At 27.9% G+C, this 16,620-nt stretch overlaps 4 protein-coding genes and 1 long non-coding RNA gene across 8 annotated transcripts; 2 read left to right on the top strand and 3 right to left on the bottom strand.

Moving 5' to 3' along the window:
- Positions 1 to 987: 987 nt before the first annotated feature.
- LOC122515570 lies at positions 988 to 1,794 on the bottom strand. The gene is made up of 2 exons (XM_043632969.1): positions 1,186 to 1,794; positions 988 to 1,085 (listed from the first exon to the last, which is right to left on the bottom strand). Exons 1-2 carry the CDS (start codon positions 1,682 to 1,684, stop codon positions 988 to 990), a joined length of 597 nt encoding a protein of 198 aa, XP_043488904.1. The 5' UTR covers positions 1,685 to 1,794.
- A 1,127-nt stretch (positions 1,795 to 2,921) lies between these two features.
- On the bottom strand, positions 2,922 to 6,017 carry LOC122515405 (conserved oligomeric Golgi complex subunit 6). Of its 2 annotated transcripts, XM_043632728.1 has the most exons (10): positions 5,877 to 6,017; positions 5,626 to 5,788; positions 5,246 to 5,520; positions 5,031 to 5,175; positions 4,582 to 4,793; positions 4,287 to 4,510; positions 3,823 to 4,214; positions 3,593 to 3,754; positions 3,346 to 3,507; positions 2,922 to 3,213 (listed from the first exon to the last, which is right to left on the bottom strand). In XM_043632728.1, the coding sequence occupies exons 2-10, from the start codon at positions 5,701 to 5,703 to the stop codon at positions 2,980 to 2,982; spliced, it is 1,884 nt and encodes a 627-aa protein (XP_043488663.1). In that variant the 5' UTR covers positions 5,704 to 5,788; positions 5,877 to 6,017; the 3' UTR covers positions 2,922 to 2,979. The 2 variants fall into 2 exon arrangements, with proteins under 2 accessions (XP_043488663.1, XP_043488662.1); XM_043632727.1 differs by having other exon boundaries at positions 5,626 to 6,017.
- A 349-nt stretch (positions 6,018 to 6,366) lies between these two features.
- On the top strand, positions 6,367 to 9,320 carry LOC122515407 (sorting nexin-16). Of its 3 annotated transcripts, none has more exons than XM_043632732.1 (5): positions 6,367 to 6,614; positions 6,935 to 7,216; positions 7,300 to 7,608; positions 7,712 to 7,839; positions 8,552 to 9,320. In XM_043632732.1, exons 2-5 carry the CDS (start codon positions 6,950 to 6,952, stop codon positions 8,580 to 8,582), a joined length of 735 nt encoding a protein of 244 aa, XP_043488667.1. In that variant the 5' UTR covers positions 6,367 to 6,614; positions 6,935 to 6,949; the 3' UTR covers positions 8,583 to 9,320. The 3 variants fall into 3 exon arrangements, with proteins under 3 accessions (XP_043488667.1, XP_043488665.1, XP_043488666.1); XM_043632730.1 differs by lacking the exon at positions 8,552 to 9,320 and adding an exon at positions 7,914 to 7,971 and having other exon boundaries at positions 6,368 to 6,614; XM_043632731.1 differs by lacking the exon at positions 8,552 to 9,320 and adding an exon at positions 7,914 to 7,971 and having other exon boundaries at positions 6,368 to 6,614; positions 6,916 to 7,216.
- A 137-nt stretch (positions 9,321 to 9,457) lies between these two features.
- On the bottom strand, positions 9,458 to 16,515 carry LOC122515406 (b(0,+)-type amino acid transporter 1-like). The gene is made up of 4 exons (XM_043632729.1): positions 16,495 to 16,515; positions 16,025 to 16,146; positions 9,668 to 10,966; positions 9,458 to 9,594 (listed from the first exon to the last, which is right to left on the bottom strand). Exons 2-4 carry the CDS (start codon positions 16,116 to 16,118, stop codon positions 9,533 to 9,535), a joined length of 1,455 nt encoding a protein of 484 aa, XP_043488664.1. The 5' UTR covers positions 16,119 to 16,146; positions 16,495 to 16,515; the 3' UTR covers positions 9,458 to 9,532.
- LOC122515414 lies at positions 13,182 to 14,213 on the top strand. The gene is made up of 2 exons (XR_006303256.1): positions 13,182 to 13,898; positions 13,989 to 14,213. It is a non-coding gene; the product is annotated as an uncharacterized LOC122515414 (long non-coding RNA).
- Positions 16,516 to 16,620: the final 105 nt, after the last annotated feature.

Here is a 16,620-nt window from a genome sequence, read left to right as displayed (position 1 = left end):
ATAAATTCCAAAATATCTTGTTTTTTTTTCACACAACATTTGCTTGACGTTTTAGATCATCCATTCCTGTTTCAAACTGGGACTGATCGATCGTGGACCATTCTCGTTTGAATCGATTAAAAACTGCCGGAGTTGGACCACAAGACACAGGCCAGACAACTTCAACAACACTTTTTAAAACTAGCTCATAAATATGATGCCGACAGGGAAACCAGAGCAATTTTTCATTCAAAGCTTTCTCAATGTATACTGCTGCTTTCTCATCACCTTTAAAACAGTCAATAATGATCAATACAAAAAACCAATGAGAAAAATCCAATGACGATAAAGCATAATTTTTGGCTTAGAGCACTAGTTTTAATCTAGTTGCACAAAAATGTAATACCTGAGTTAACGTAGGCAGTGTCGAAGCACATTCCTTTAACATTATTGACAATGTCCCATCGTTTTAACTCTGCGACTATCGATTGAGCTTGATTAAATCCTGTACCACTGTTTTAATTTTGGAACTGCTAGAAGTTGTTCATATTTAGACCTGATAAAACTAGTGGCAGCCAATGTCCCATCGTTTTAACTCTGCGACTATCGATTGACGCTTGATGAATCCTTACCACTGTTTAATTTTGGAACTGCTAGAAGTTGTTCATAATTTAGACCTGATAAAACTAGTGGCAGCCTCAACTTCTGAGTAAACCACAATCTGGGAGCAATTTACCGTCCCAGTGTAATACTAATTCTGCTGGACAGCAGAATATTATGTTTTATATCTGTCGCCATCATTTTTCTCATTTTATTACGATTCTATGTATTAACCTATGGCTAAACATTAATTTTGTTAGGATCATGGCCCAAACTCTTGCGACAGCGATAACGATATAAGCAGCATTTCTGCTAGAGACATTTGATCTGTCCAAAGCTGATGATAATTCGGGAGTCATAACATCTATTTATTTTCATGTGAACTTTGCGAAAGTTCGTCCTTCAAAATTAGATATCGTTCTTTTTGGAGCTCTGTGAACAAGAACTAGATGATCTGCTCAATTCTCCAAAAGAAATAGATGTGTCAGATAAAGCTTGACTTAAGACTGAAAAAAAATATTGAATGATTAGATTTTTAAATAATAAGCTTTAAGAAAAATTAGATTTTAATGTCTTGTCAGCATATAAGAAGTTTATAATAATTACCATTTTCATCAATATCGTTCTCTATTGGTTCAAGAGGAAAACTCTCATCTTCTACGTCATCTGGTATCGGTGTTAACCGGCCTTTACTTCTTCTTATTAACGAAAACAGTTTTTCAGGACAGGAGTCATGAGATATATCTTTTTTTAATCTCACATCAAATAATTTATTTAGTTTATCAGTAAATTTTTTTATTTTCAACAGATGAAACTCCGAATGTTTTTTAAGTCGACTTTTATCTAAATTTCTCCATTCTGTAAATAGCATTTCCATTTTTTTAATTGCATGTTGATGTTTTATCAATGGTGTATTCATATCACTCCAAATTTCTTGAACTTCTTTTATAATCTCTGCAGCACATTCACGAACTGTCTTCTTTAAGATCTTATACTTAAACATAAAATAATTCAAAACATCGCCATTTTTAGGCAGCTTGTGTGATGGCAAATTATTATGAACGGCACCCAAAAGATAAACATTGTTCAAACTATTTTCCGACATAACTAATAAATCTCTACAAAACGAGTAACAATTAATCTCCGAAGATATCAACAATATAGTCTCAAATTTTAAAATAAATACTAGTCAGCTGTCAATGTAGCCAACTTTATCTAACCAGCTGTGACGTATATGTTAACGACATCTATTAAATCATGTTTGTAGTTTCACACTGGCGGGGTTTTTAAAACTGCCGTTTCGCGTTACGAGGGCTATAGAAGAATTCGTTGACGAATAAAAATGACAGAAAAATATATATTTTATTAATTTTAAAGCATGAATAATTTTCAAGTCAATGAGACTTATAACTAAAAAATTAATCTTTTTGTCTTCATTTTATTTGGTGATAAAATTTTTTAACTTCTATAGTACCGTACTACAATCAATTAAAGTATAAAACTATTTTTTTAGATCATAAATATTCCTAGAAAAATTGCATTATTATGTTCTTTCGTTAGGAAGTAGTTTAATGAGTGTTCATCAATAATTAAAAATAAAAATTACAGAACGAATTGTAATTTAATCAGCTATAAAAAAAAAGCTGTTGATTTTTTAAGTTCGATAAAAAATCATCTTTGTAGAGAATTTAATTTCCTACAAAACCATACCAAGGGTTTTTTTATATTTGGTATATTGAATTGTCTATAACCAAAAAATAAGTGAAAAAAAACTTTTTTTGGCGAAAATTCTTATTTTAGCGAGCGCTAACTGAAAAATGAAGATAGAGAGCTCAAATTTTGACACAATTTTTTTTCGTCACTCTCAACGAAGTTTTGATATGGGACCGAAAAAAAAAAATAGTCGATTTATTTGGCACAGTCTTAGTCTTAGTCTTTATTTGGCAAATTTTGCAGTCATATTTTATGAAACTCTGCCTAGTACCAAGGGATTGATTTATTGCTGTTTGTCTATAGTAAACTCTTAGCTATTGCGGAGATCGGCGAAATTAATCGTGCGATATGGAAAGTGGCTTAAGAAAACGTTAAAAGAATTTGCAAAAATAATGAACACACACATAAGGTACATAGTATGTTTATGAAGCGATTGAGGAAGAAAATATGCTTGGTGTTATGTTATGTTAAGAAGTACGACGAATAAGAATAGTTCGAATTAAAAAGTAAGACGTGACACAAGAATAGACTTTTTTTAAACATTGTTATCCAATTTTTAATCATTCTTTCGCCTTTTTGGTTTTTTACGATTGTTAGAATAATATAAATTATTTTAATAACTATATATATAAGCTGATTATATATATTTACATCTTTATTAAATATATTCATTCTCCAAGGTCACAATCATTGGGAAACTAATATTTGTAAAAGTTCATCCGGTGATCTCGTAAATAAACCAGTCGGATTTTTATATAAATTTTTCGGATCGTGACAAGCTTCGTAAAGCTGTTTGTAAATAGCTCCAATTACTTCAAATGAACGTTTCTTGGTAGCCTCACGATGATTGTTGCTTTGTAGTAAATTTATTTGAGGTAATAATAATACATCCGGCATTACTAAAAATGCTTCCAATTTGTTCTAAATGAAATTACAAAAACACACACACATGTTAATATATTAGAATAATAAATTATATTAAAATAACAATAATAAAATTATTTATTAAAATTAAATTGATAAATATTTCAGAAAATATGATTTATTTATTACCGTGAATTCTTTAACACTTAACGGATCCATTCCAGGAATATCAGAAAGAGGACCTTGTTCACGTCCTTGTAAAATAGTATAGATTGATCCAAGATTTAAATTTGCGACTAAAGAGCTAGCTTGTTCCGATGTAAGCGTATCAATTTGAGCATCTGACTGAGCCTATATTTGATAAATTAAAAAAATTAATACATGAAAAAAATAATAAAATATTACATTAACATTTAAATTAGAACTAATTGTTTACCTGCAATCGTTCTAATCTTTGATCCATATATTCATATAATCCTAATGTTGATTGTATTTGATGCATACAATTAAGAAGATACACAGCCATATCAACTGTAGGTAACCTCGAAGCTGTTTCATTAACTTCTTGTAGTAATGGATCGATGATACACGATACTATCTGTAAAAATATAATCTGTGTTAATAACGATATGATTGAATGTATTATATCAATATGATTGAATTTACTTGAAGCATATCTTTTTCTCTATCTTCAGCTATGCTAGCCACGGATAGAATTTCATTCAAGAGGTATAGTAATCTTGAAACTGATGGAGCCGGTACCAAATCATTTCTTGGTGGTTCAGCTCGTTCTCCAAGAGCTATTCTAGTTTCTCTTTGTAATCTACTGAGAAAACTTTTCTCGCTTAATACTAACAAATCATACAAAGTTGAATCTAAAATGCTATCTGGTATAACTTGCTGAATTATAGCACGATAAAATCTTATTAGAGTTGTAACAGAATATAAGACAGTAGCTGGAGCTTCGACAGAGACTATGTGTTCTATTCTTGATTGTAGAGGATGACAAAGTCCTTCCGTAATGTTACTTAGACACTGCTTAATTTGATCAGATACATCTAAAATAAATATTCCTAATAATTGTATGCAGCAACTTATTAAGAATATTATTATCGATAGCAATTTCTTACCAGTTTTATCGCAATCTTTAACTAAAATCAATATGTTCTCCTTTTCAATAGGAATTGCTTGATGCAACCAAGCAAGTATGTCGCCAACATATCTTTTATGATCATGAGCGTGCATTTCTATAGGATTTGGTGTTCCACCAATGGATTCACCTAACGTTAATGCGTCGATAAAAGACCCTATGAGAGCTGTTCTTCTGTTAGCGCAATATTCATCTAGAATATACCTGATAAAAAAGTTTTAATAAATAATTGTAAAAATTAATTATTTTACTAAAATATAAATAGTTCAACATACTTGAATAGAATAGGTCTATCTTGCAATTTACTCATTGCTTTAACAAGTAAAGGTGCTAACTGTTCATCTTCTATATATTTACATTGACTCTGCGTCCATCTGTATAACCTCTCCAAAGCGGCTTCTTGAAGAAGCGTCATTCTTTGCATTATATCTAAAGCCAGCGTTTGATAACCAGATTGCATCAATATTCTGCAGTTGCTATGTATTTCCTTTAAATTTAAATATTATTAAATTTAAATAAATTAACATGTTAAATGCTGCGCTAGTCCCTAGGGACTGGCTTTAGACTTTCTATCCAGGCTATGTCGATCACTAACGACCAATATTCTTATATCCTTTCTATGACTGGCAGATTATAATAGCCTAAATGGAAAGCTCAACAAAAAAGACTTGGCGCTTAACGTGTTACATAAACTTGATTTAAAATACTTTATTGAAAATTTTACCTGTACTCGACTAAGAATAGTAAAAAATTCTTCACTTATAGGAGACTCTCTGTGCGATCCATGTAAACTTGTTATCTCTGATTGAGATAATTGAAAATTCTTGATAAATGCATTTGCAACTTCTTGTTGCATCGATAATACTTGACTACAAATTGTATACAAATGTTACACCTTTTTCCTACAATTAATTATATTACTTTTTAGGAATAAAATACCTTTCATTTTGAAGTTTTGTTGTTTGTTCAATAAGCTGGGAAGTTTTAGTTTTTGTAATTTGTAAGCGATTGGTCATACATTGAACTGAAGTATTCATCGCTAATACATCTTGATATATATTATCTAAACAAGTTTTAACTTCTCTAAAAGATGATAAAAAGTCTTCATTAATGGCAAGACTTCTTCTTTCTATTTTACTTCTTAAATTACGACGAGCATTTAATGTGTTCTCCGTAAAAAATGTTGACAATTCTTTCAAAGCTTCCAATGTATCCTAAGAAAAAAAAAAAAGAAGAAAAATAATAAGAGTAAACTTAATATACATAACAATCAGATATATTTAAATGTATATATATATAAATTATATTTATTAACATACCTTGTCATGCTCTACTCTTGATTCGAGTAATTTATTAACTCGTCTAACCAAAGCCGAATTAGTATTCTTTTCACTCATTGCAATTAACTATTTTCATAATCATTAAAACAGATATATATTCCTTAATTTATGACAGATCACATATAGCATACGTCACATAAGTCTGTGATAAGAAAAATTTAAGTTTATATATATATATTTTTTTCTTTCTTTTTTAAGTAGACGACACTAATTTAGATCGATTTGCGTACCTCTTGTGGATCGCGTATGTAGACTAATATTTGCATACCGATATAAACGTTAATGAAATTACCGATTGTGGTTAAATGTAATAATAATGATGGTTTATTTCTATTTCGATAAATATATTTATCGAAGCTCATAAATTTATCGAAACGTTTTTACACACCAATGAATATTATTTATATACGTAATATCAAAGTTATTAAAATAAAAACACACATATATCATATAAATATTAATTATTATTATAAAAAATAACTTCAAAAAATATTATAATTATATATAATATATAATTATATTACACACATACACACACAACACCAAACTTATATTTATTCAGTAAAAACAACGAATTTGATTGGTTAATTTCAACCAATCAAAAGTGCTTACAAAACAAGGTTACCAATCTGAATCATTAAGAAAATTAAATATTCCTAACCTCCGTCAATTGTAGAGAATTTGTATTTCTAATATTGCAATAATATAAAAAGAGAAAAAGAAACTATCAAAAATTCGGACGTTGCACTCTCTTGAATGTTTACAATTTAATGGATATATAGGTTTTACTGTTTGGTAATCTTCGAGATATGACGTAAATGTCAGTTTTTAATTAATTGACTTTTCATACCATACGTTCGTGTATCTTTTGACCCATAAAAATGAATTCCAAAAAAGTTCATCTTAGTTGATAAAATATTGTATTTATGGGTCATTACTTTTGTAATTTTAATTAACTCATAAGCGAGGTTAGTATCGTTTAATTGCCTAAACTTATATATATGTTTTCTGTCATGTTGTATTTACGATGTTACATTTCATAATTTGATAAGAACAGCTGGTCTCTGTTTATTATTTTATTTTGTTCAAATTATTTTATGCCAAATGTTTAGTTTTGTTAAACAAATTATATATATAAAGATTATGTTTAATGCTATTAAGTTATTCTTTCTCTTTTATTATTATTATGCTTATTAATGTTAATTTGATTTACTTTGACTTTCAATTAATTTTTAACACTTTTCTTTTTTTTTTGCCTTTGTTTTTAAGTATGCATGGTTTTATTTAGTTTGTTGGTGGTAAAATGTCTACTTCAGAGACTGGTGTGGGATGTATTAGCGAGGTTACCCTTGCTATTAGCAAAAAAAGGACTTCTCAAACAGGATCCATAAGGGTACTCGACAGTCCTGATTCTGATGGATCTGGCCATTCTAATTCGTTTTCCATACAACGATTTAATTATCCTAACGAGAATACTAATTCTATAATTCTTCCACCCCCCTTGACAAACGATGATTTAAGAATACCTATTGTTGGTTATGAAGTTATGGAAGAGAGAGCTAGATTTACAGTTAGTATATTCAATAAGTCATACTAAATGAAAATATATCAATTGAATTCTAGTTAGAAAACATTTGATATGACTTTATGTAGGTATACAAACTTCGTATTGAATTGAAGAACGGTGATTGTTGGTTTGTCTTCAGAAGATATACTGATTTTGTACGTTTATTTGCTCAATTAAGAAGACAAAAGCTTCCCATTTCTCATTTGTCTTTGCCGCAAAAAAAATGGCTCGGTGACAATTTTGCACCTAGTTTTTTAGAAGAAAGGATACGTGGTTTGCAAGCATTTGTCAACGGGATATTAAGTAATCCAATTCTTATAGGTAGCGCTTGCGTTAGACAATTTTTTTGTCTTGACGAACCACCTGCTTTGTCAGACACTGCAGAAGAATCTAGGGTAAATAACATATCTTTTTATGATTTCGTCATAACAATAAACTGTATTTCATGATATAAAGATAACGTTGATCGTTACAGTTAATGAATGTTTGTCTTTTCAGGCTATTTTTGAAGCGATGGAAGATACAATTTATCATTTAAGACAACAACTTAGAGAACGAGATAATGCTCTAGCAGCAGAATCTGCGCTTTGCAATGAATTACAAAAGAATTTACATCAGATGTTGAGGTAAGTGAATCTGTGATTGAAATTCTAAGGATTTGTCTATTTTTTTTTTTAATTTGTATTAATCAATGTTTTAGCGAAAGACAGATTTGTTCTAAATGTGGCTCAACTCAATAAAACCTTTGATAAATTAGATGAATTTTATTATATATTTATTTGAATATTTTTAGAAAAAGAGTTTTCTACATAAATGATATTATTCAGTTTAAGGTAATGTTTGTTATAACATCTGCGTATAGAATGTAAAATTTGTAATTTTATTATTTAATCTTAACATTTAATGTTACGACTTATTTAGCGTAAACAAACAAAGATTTCTTAAGTATTCTTAATGTTAATATTTATGAAGATATCTACACATATTTTGTAATATTTATATGGATCGTTCTAGTGAGGTATTTTAATTTTTTTTTTTATATTTTTATTTTTTATCGTGTTAATAAGATTTAAAAAGACAATATAGTATGTAAAAATATATATATATTTTTCTCTTTTGAGTCATTATACACATATTGATCTATAGAGTATAATATACATCAAGATTACTGTTAAATAAATTTTGTACAAAATATATATTTACATTTGATATTCTAAAGATTTTGATGAAACGTTAACAATCTCTTTAATATTTTCTTTTCTCTACATTTGTGATTTTTTATAAATAAAAAGTCAATGTATACGCAATTAACACGTTATTAAAATTTTATGTATGCAGGATTTCCCAGGGTTTAGCAGCCAAACTGTGAACTATACGAGTGGAAATAAGAAAACAATATTTTTTAAAGCTCAGCTAGTAATGCCTTATTACAAAGTTATAAACAAATGAAATTGAAATAGATAACAGCAAATGTCCTGAAAGAACAGTATCACATCGCTCTATATTTATTAACATCTATTTTCAATAATGTAATTTGGATTTATTTTGACCTAAGAGCAAATATGATGTCCATTCAACTCTAAGATAGGCACGATACTTTAAATGAATCTTAAACTTTTTTAATAATATTCCTATACAAAGCATTCGATGTATTTCATCTCAATTACAGATATTAAAAAATACTATTTGAAGAACATTGCGATGAAAAATTTGTTTATCATTACTCAGCAATGCACGCATTACTTCTAACCAATTAATGGAAACGAGTTTAATTTTGTAATTGGTATGCAAATTCAGTACAAAGAGACAATTTTTTTTCGTCGAAAATATTATGGAAAGACTTTTACAAGATCGTGTATATTCAATTTTCAGATTATTCATATATGGGCCTACAATAATCCGTGTTCTATCTCACAAAAAAATTTCCAACACGAATTTCGATGAAACGTTTGGATAGGTATGATTAGTAACATGCTCCTTGGTCCATTAAATTTGCTGTTGCTTATTGCAATTTATTTTGTTTATAATTTCAATTAACTGAACTGCAGTTTGGCTAGTAAATACCGGGATACCCTGTATACATGCATATACATTTTTTTGTATTATATTTAAAAATGAAATTATTTTATGAGATCAAAATAATTAAATACTGATATTTAAATACTCATATTTATTGGTATTACAAAAAAGAAAATAATAAGTGTTGTAATAATGATAAATAATTGTATTTATTAAAATTAATAATTTTTCTTAGATTCTTGAACCATTTTAGATAGATAAGTAACACTTGCCTACAAATATTGGTCAGAATCTAAGAAATCAGTCTTCTTCATCTGGAGCAACAACCAAACTCAATGCTTGGATCAGGTACATTGACTTAGCTGTAAACAAAATTCATAACATTTAAAGTTCATCTATTCATTGTAAAAAGAAATCATTCAAAAAGTTACTCACCAAACCAAGAGCTTTTCTTTTTCTTATACACAAAAACGTGGTAAACAAGTATACCACACAAAATGAATCCAACAGCAAACAAATATTTGAAGGACGGTTCGTAGATGATAGGAATGACTGCGAGAAAAACAGCAATGAAAAAAACCAACCATGGTATTAAAATTGGTACGGCATATGGTCTAGGCGCATCAGGTTTAGTCCTTCTCATAATAATAAGCGCGATCATAGCAAAACCATAAAAAACCCATGTGAGAAAACTAGCAAATTCGATGAGAGCTGTAATGTCTCCTACTAATAAACAAATCAATGTGAGTATTCCTTGAAATGCTACAGCTGTAGCTGGCGTTAGTTTTTCCATGTGTACATAACTGAATATACGAGGTACATGACCTTCTCTTCCTGCGACATAACACAATCTTGATACACTAAATTGTATGCTAAGACCACATCCAAATGTAGAAAATGCGACTCCAAGTGGTATAGCAAAAGATAACCAACTAGGAAGAACTCTTTCAGCCCAGAGAACTGCAACAGCAGGTGCACTGACCATTTCAGGGATCGTTAAAGCAGCCATATACATCAGATTCATTGATACATAGAGAACAGTAATTGTTGGTACTGCTATTAGTATACTTCTGAGGATATTTACTTCTGGTTTTTGAATTTCTTCTGTGATTATCGCAGCCGATGACCATCCATCGTATGCCCATAGACCATTGTAGAAAGCTAAGGCTATGTTACCAGCTGACGCAGTGGTACCATAAAACGGATTTTTGAGTAGTTCTGTGTGACCAGTACCTAACCACCATATACCACCTCCTATTACCAGAAAACATGCAGCAACTTTGCATACCATTAATGCATTCTGTACTTTCACATAAAGTTTCACGCTGGTCAAATTCGTAAAGGTGATCAAACCCAGTGCTAACATAGCAATAAGTTTTTTTAATTGATTCATTGATTCTGGTGGTAAACCGTCCAAGTAGACAGAAAATGGTTGTACTCCATATTCAGCGAACGTTAATATAACAACTGCGACTTCTGCTGGTCTTAGAAGTATTACATAAACCCAAGAACATATAAATGCTGGTATTTGACCTGCATAATGATGCAGAGGAGTATAAGCATCAATAAAGTATGCATATTCTGCACCGGAACGTGGTACAACAGTACTTAATTCTGCAAATGCTAAAGCACCTAACAGCGAAAGGAAACCACAAGTTATCCAGATAATCAAGCAAAATCCCACAGATCCAGACCTTTCCAAAGCACTAGTTGGTGACACGAAAATTCCTGAACCTGAAAATACAAAAAATAATTTTGTATTTTTCAAACCAAATTTATTATGTGATCTATAAAAAATGAAAAAATTACTTAAGTTATAATTCTTTGCTCATTTGTAAATGGTTTAACGCGTGGGTCAGTAATTGACCCCAATTGAACCTTTCATTCATAACTCCGTTCGAAAGGGATAACGACAATGATTAATGACATTGTTCTTTAGTTAATAAGTCTCATATCATAGAAAATAAAAGGAACAAAAAAGTAAAGAAAGCAGGAAATGTTAAAAACCATGACTTAATGTAAAATTTATAACATAATTCATTATAGTTTAATAATTAAAAAATTAAAATTAATGAATTTGATGTTTTAATAATCAAAATAATTTAGTTTGTTAAATAACGTAATAAAAAAGTTGTATATTTAATTTTAAATTACTTAAATAAATTCTTTTAATTTAATAAAAATGAATATTTTATTAAGTCAAAGGGATGTTAGAGATAGTGTTTCTCAAATTATATGCCACAATCCTATATTCAAAATGAAAGTTAAATTAATTTAATAAAAATAATCAATTTAATTACGTAATTTAATTATAAAATAAGAATTTAATTTTTCCTCGATATAATTTTATATTCATTATCAACTTACACTGATTATATGTTACTACACATTTATATTATTATATACAATTTAGAATATATAATAGACAATGTACAATATATTATATATCAGGGGTGACCAACTTTATTCTATATGCTATCGATTTTTTGTCCTAAAAATGTGTCACGATCTATCTACTAAAATCTTGCCATTTAACAGATTCAAACATGTGTCTTCTTGTGTACTAATACGTAACAATGAGGAAAAAGATATTAACCAACATATTTTATTAATATTTATTAATGAAAAAGTAGTCACAAGAAAAATACAGATGAAATTGTATTTTCTTGTAACATAATTAATATCATTAATAAAAATCTTTTTTTTAAGTTTTTTATATATATATATATATATACCTTGTAAGATTAAATCAGTTTGCTGAGTTATCACTTTATTTTCTAACGGGTTGTTTTCAATAATAAATATGTCAGAAATCGTTTTCTGTTGACTATAATCAACTAAAAAATCAACGTGTCAGTTACCTTTGATTTATATAATTATATTACTACAATTATATTATTATAATTATACCGATACAAATTATGTTACAAACTTTACATTACATAATGTTATTGTTTCAGGTAAGCAAATTACAATTTACTTGAATTTACAATTAGTTAAATTATTTTCTTTTTGTTATCTATTATATGATATTATTTGGTCAAATGGATCTTAGAGTAGTATTTTTCAACCTCCGGATTGTAACCAATATTAGAAAATAAAAAATAATTGAAATTTGTAAAATTTATTTGCTAAAAGTTCTTGTTAAATTGTTTTTACGTTATTGCATAAATATCACAGTAAAATTCATATTTAAAAAATAATGTATAATAACGTCAGTCTATACTTGGTTCTCAACAATATTTTTTTCTTGGTTTAATTAAATATGAATAATTACCGTTTTGCATAATTAATAATAATTTTTTAATGATTTAAATAAATTAAAATTAATGAGTTAGAAGATACGAAAAAAACTGTTATTGTTACATTTTAATCTTTTGAAGAATCGTTAATGTTACTCAATGTCGCGAACTTGCAAAATGTTGACTAACAAAGATCTACTACTATACATCTTAAAAAGCCCTGGGAATATTTCATGTCGACATTATTTATAATTCTTTTATGTATTACGATCAGTTAATCTTATATTCTTCTTATTATCAAGTTGGAACTTATTCAATCATAAGCAATTATCTTATTATCTTTAACTATGGTCTTGTAAATCTATCAAATGTTATCATAATGAAACTGTTTCCAGTTATTATATCATGATTGATATTGAAAGAAAAAATTATAATAATATTAATAAAGAATATTTTTTTAAAGGCACATAATCTATCAGTTTACGATTAGGTGTTATCTTTTTAAGTAATATTTATATGTTTACGTATTGCAAATTACGGAACATTTAATCGGCATATTTCGTAATGTAATATATTATTTCATGAATTATTTACTTGTTAAAAATAAAAAAAAAGTACGATTGTAAAAAATTAATATTTTACACAGAATGGGGCACTTTGAACATCTCTTTTGTTTATAATCATATTAAAAAAAACTAGCTAAAGGTTTCAATTGAAAGAATGTTTTTTCAAGGTCATTTATTTACGAGATTCAAAGTTATCTATGTTTTTTTTAATGGAACTATATATTTATCTTTACGATATTCTCATAGAATATGAAAAAACGATTAAAAACAATCTGCATGACCATATTATTCTGATCATTTATTTTCGAGATATTCACATCTAAAAATTACTCTGTTTACTTTGAATATCTTCGTGATTTTATAATAATATGAATAAATGTTTGCTACACAGAACTTGAATGACATAGAAAGGGGAGGGGGGTAATGCCTATTTCTTTAACCAGGGGTGGTGGTTACTTTTATCGAGTATAAATTGTGAAATGTTTGTCAGTAACAACAGTACAAACTCGGAGGACGGTAAATGAAGGAACAAATGCAAATCAACGTTAAAAGTAAAAAATCTTCTCGTGTACAAGAGACAACATTTCAAAATTTTCTCGATAAAGGTCACTTGAAGGTTAACATATTGCACTTCATTGGATTCGTTTTCTTTTTATAAGCTATAAGACTGCGGTAGTGAAAATATGCAATCCCATTGTGAAAAAAATACGATGACCTTGAAATCTCGAAAAAAAAATGACTTTGAGAAAAAAATTCGGCCCATCACCGTATCAACGCCTTCGAACAGAATATTTTTTTCCTTTGACATTTTTTTTCTATTGTACGAAATAAACGATATATTTAAGGTGGTCTAGTTAGGTGAAAAACCCTGTATAAAATTCTAGCAGTGAGTGTTTATATATACTTAATTAAAAATTTAATTATGCATTTGCGTGAAATTTTTAACAGACAGCAAAAGAAAAAGAGGAAGTATTTTTAGTAAGAGAACTGTGCATTTAAATAGAACTGATTAAAATGAAACGTGGAAATTTTAGTAAACAAAATGTGTAACATTAAAGAGGACAACAAATATTCACGAAAAATAGAAAGCACTGTTTATTAATACAAATCGAGGATGATTATTTTGAACAATTCTTATGAAAATAAACTGTTATTAATCATTGAAACACAAAATTGGTTATAACTTTGAAACAAAAAAAATCAAATAGGACAAATGTTTATGTGAACTTTTTTTTTTATTATTTTTGTATCCTTCGTTCATTCCTTAAGTGAATCCTACCATATTATGAAACATCCTGTATATTTTAATTTATTATTAATTAAGATAAAATTTAAAACAATATTAACAATATCACTTATTATTGAATAAATCGTTAAAAAACACATTGTTAATTAATAACAACTAATTTAAATATTAATAATTAATTGAACAAAAATAAGTATTAATTATATTAATATATAATAGATTATAATAAAAGATAATAATTTATGTAGTACGGTTCTTTTGATCTTTTAACCTCTTTTTTTTTTTCTTTAATATCATATATAAATTTATATAAAGTTATAAATATACATAAGATGCATAATATAAAATCGAATAAATGTTGCTTTAAAATTTATTTCGATAAATAATAATAAATAAATGTTTTGTTCTCGAGATATTTAGATGTCCCAATTTAACACTTTGTATATATTTCGATTGCGCAGTATTGTTTTTTGATTCTAATGCACATAGAGCTTTCATGTTATTACTATTATTTCTATTAATAGTTTTTCTATATCTATCTTTTATGCCGGATTCCTCATAGCAAGGACAAATGTTTTAAAAAATACCACGCACTTGTAAAATGTGTAAATCAAGAATTTTGAAAATGACGATTCAATCAAAATGCAAAGTTGCAAAAATTTGCTGCTTACGTTTTTAATCAGTTTATTCGCAAATTATCAGAAATCACAAGAAAGATTTATAAATAAAAGAAAAATAGAAAACAAATCGTATGTAATGTTAAGTGTTAATAAACTCAATCTGTATAGAAGATGATTTAGGGAATTGGGACGAGTTACTGTTCCTTTTTAGACAAAAATAGACAAAATTATATAGAAAAAAAATAATCATTTAACATAATATGTCCTAACTTCCTGTTTTTCTAGTTTTTTTTTTTTTTTATAGAGATGCACCGATACACACCCATGAAATGCGATTGAACTTAATTTTTTAATGCAACCTAATTCTTTTTTCTCCAAATGTCAAATACCTCGTAAACTATAGACATTTCGATGATCTTGAATTAGTACTTTTAATTCGCAGAATAAATAAAAAAGGTTGGTTAAATTAATAAATAAAAATTAATATATAATTAAATAAAATTGGTTAAAAAAAAAAATATTGTTGCATTAAATAATAAGTGCATTTGTATCTAACTGGTATATAAGTGCATTCATACAAAAAATAATGTCATAGAAAATTAAAAACGTATTATGATTTTGTCCTCTCTCTATCATTTTTTTTTTTCTATTTTTACTTTAAAAATAGCATTAATTTGTCCCAATTGCCAAAATCACCCTTTATATATTATTTATGAATAAAATTCACGTAATATAACATTTAACGTGTATTCATACATATAATTGTAAAATAAATCAAATAATATAACGTTTGTAATATTATAATAATTTTGCATATCAAGTTGTGCTCGTCATTTATTATATTCTTTCATCACGTTAATATTTAAAAGAAAAAAGAAAAAAAAAATACGGAGACTGATAGCTCTTCTGCGTAACATAACAACGAGACCGATAAATTCCGATAAATCACGTTTTCAGCATTTTTAATAATCATGCATCATTCAAATCGCGCGTGCTGTTAGTTGATAAAGTCATTGGATGTTACAAAAGAGAAATTTAGAAAGAGAGAGAGAGAGAGAGAGAGAGAGAGCAAAAAAAAAATAATAAAAAAACAAAAAAAAATGATTTGTTTTTTTTACCAATCATAACCGCTAGAATTATACTGACGGCGCTGAAAAGTCCAAGTTCTCGTTTCAACGCGACCTTCTCATTTCCTTTCACGTCTTGAGCCATTTTCCTTTCAAATCGTTGATATTTACAACTTTAAGAACAAACCGTTAAATGTTTTGTTAACTTGTTTAACTGTCATTGATGATACGCAAAGAAAATATATAATATTGTTTATAGATGTACATATATAACATTTGTAAAGCAAAAAAATACTTTTTGAAAATCACGATCACTGTAATAATTACGATTAATGTAATTAAATCGATAAAAAAATGTAAAAAAAATCGATATAATTAGATTTCAATTATTAATAAATTTTAATTTTTATTTCTTCATGATATCAAATTTTTGAATTGTAAAATATGAAAAATAATGAAAACAAGAAAAAATAAATTATCACGCGCGGTTTTCGTACGAGCGAGCTTTCGATGCAGCTTACAATTCGACTCGTGATGTTATCACAAAGAGATCCAGAGTGAGACTAAAGTATCAGCGGGTCAGTTTGTCGCTTATTTTTCTGTATGTCTTGGATTATTCACATGATAAGAGCGTACTTTACTTTTTG

This window comes from Polistes fuscatus, unplaced genomic scaffold (genome assembly GCF_010416935.1).
Source record: "Polistes fuscatus isolate 324 unplaced genomic scaffold, CU_Pfus_HIC Scaffold18, whole genome shotgun sequence".
Taxonomy (NCBI): Eukaryota; Metazoa; Arthropoda; class Insecta; order Hymenoptera; family Vespidae; genus Polistes; species Polistes fuscatus.
The sequence above is the reverse complement of the archived record's forward strand: the minus strand, read 5'-3'. Positions and strand labels throughout refer to the sequence as shown.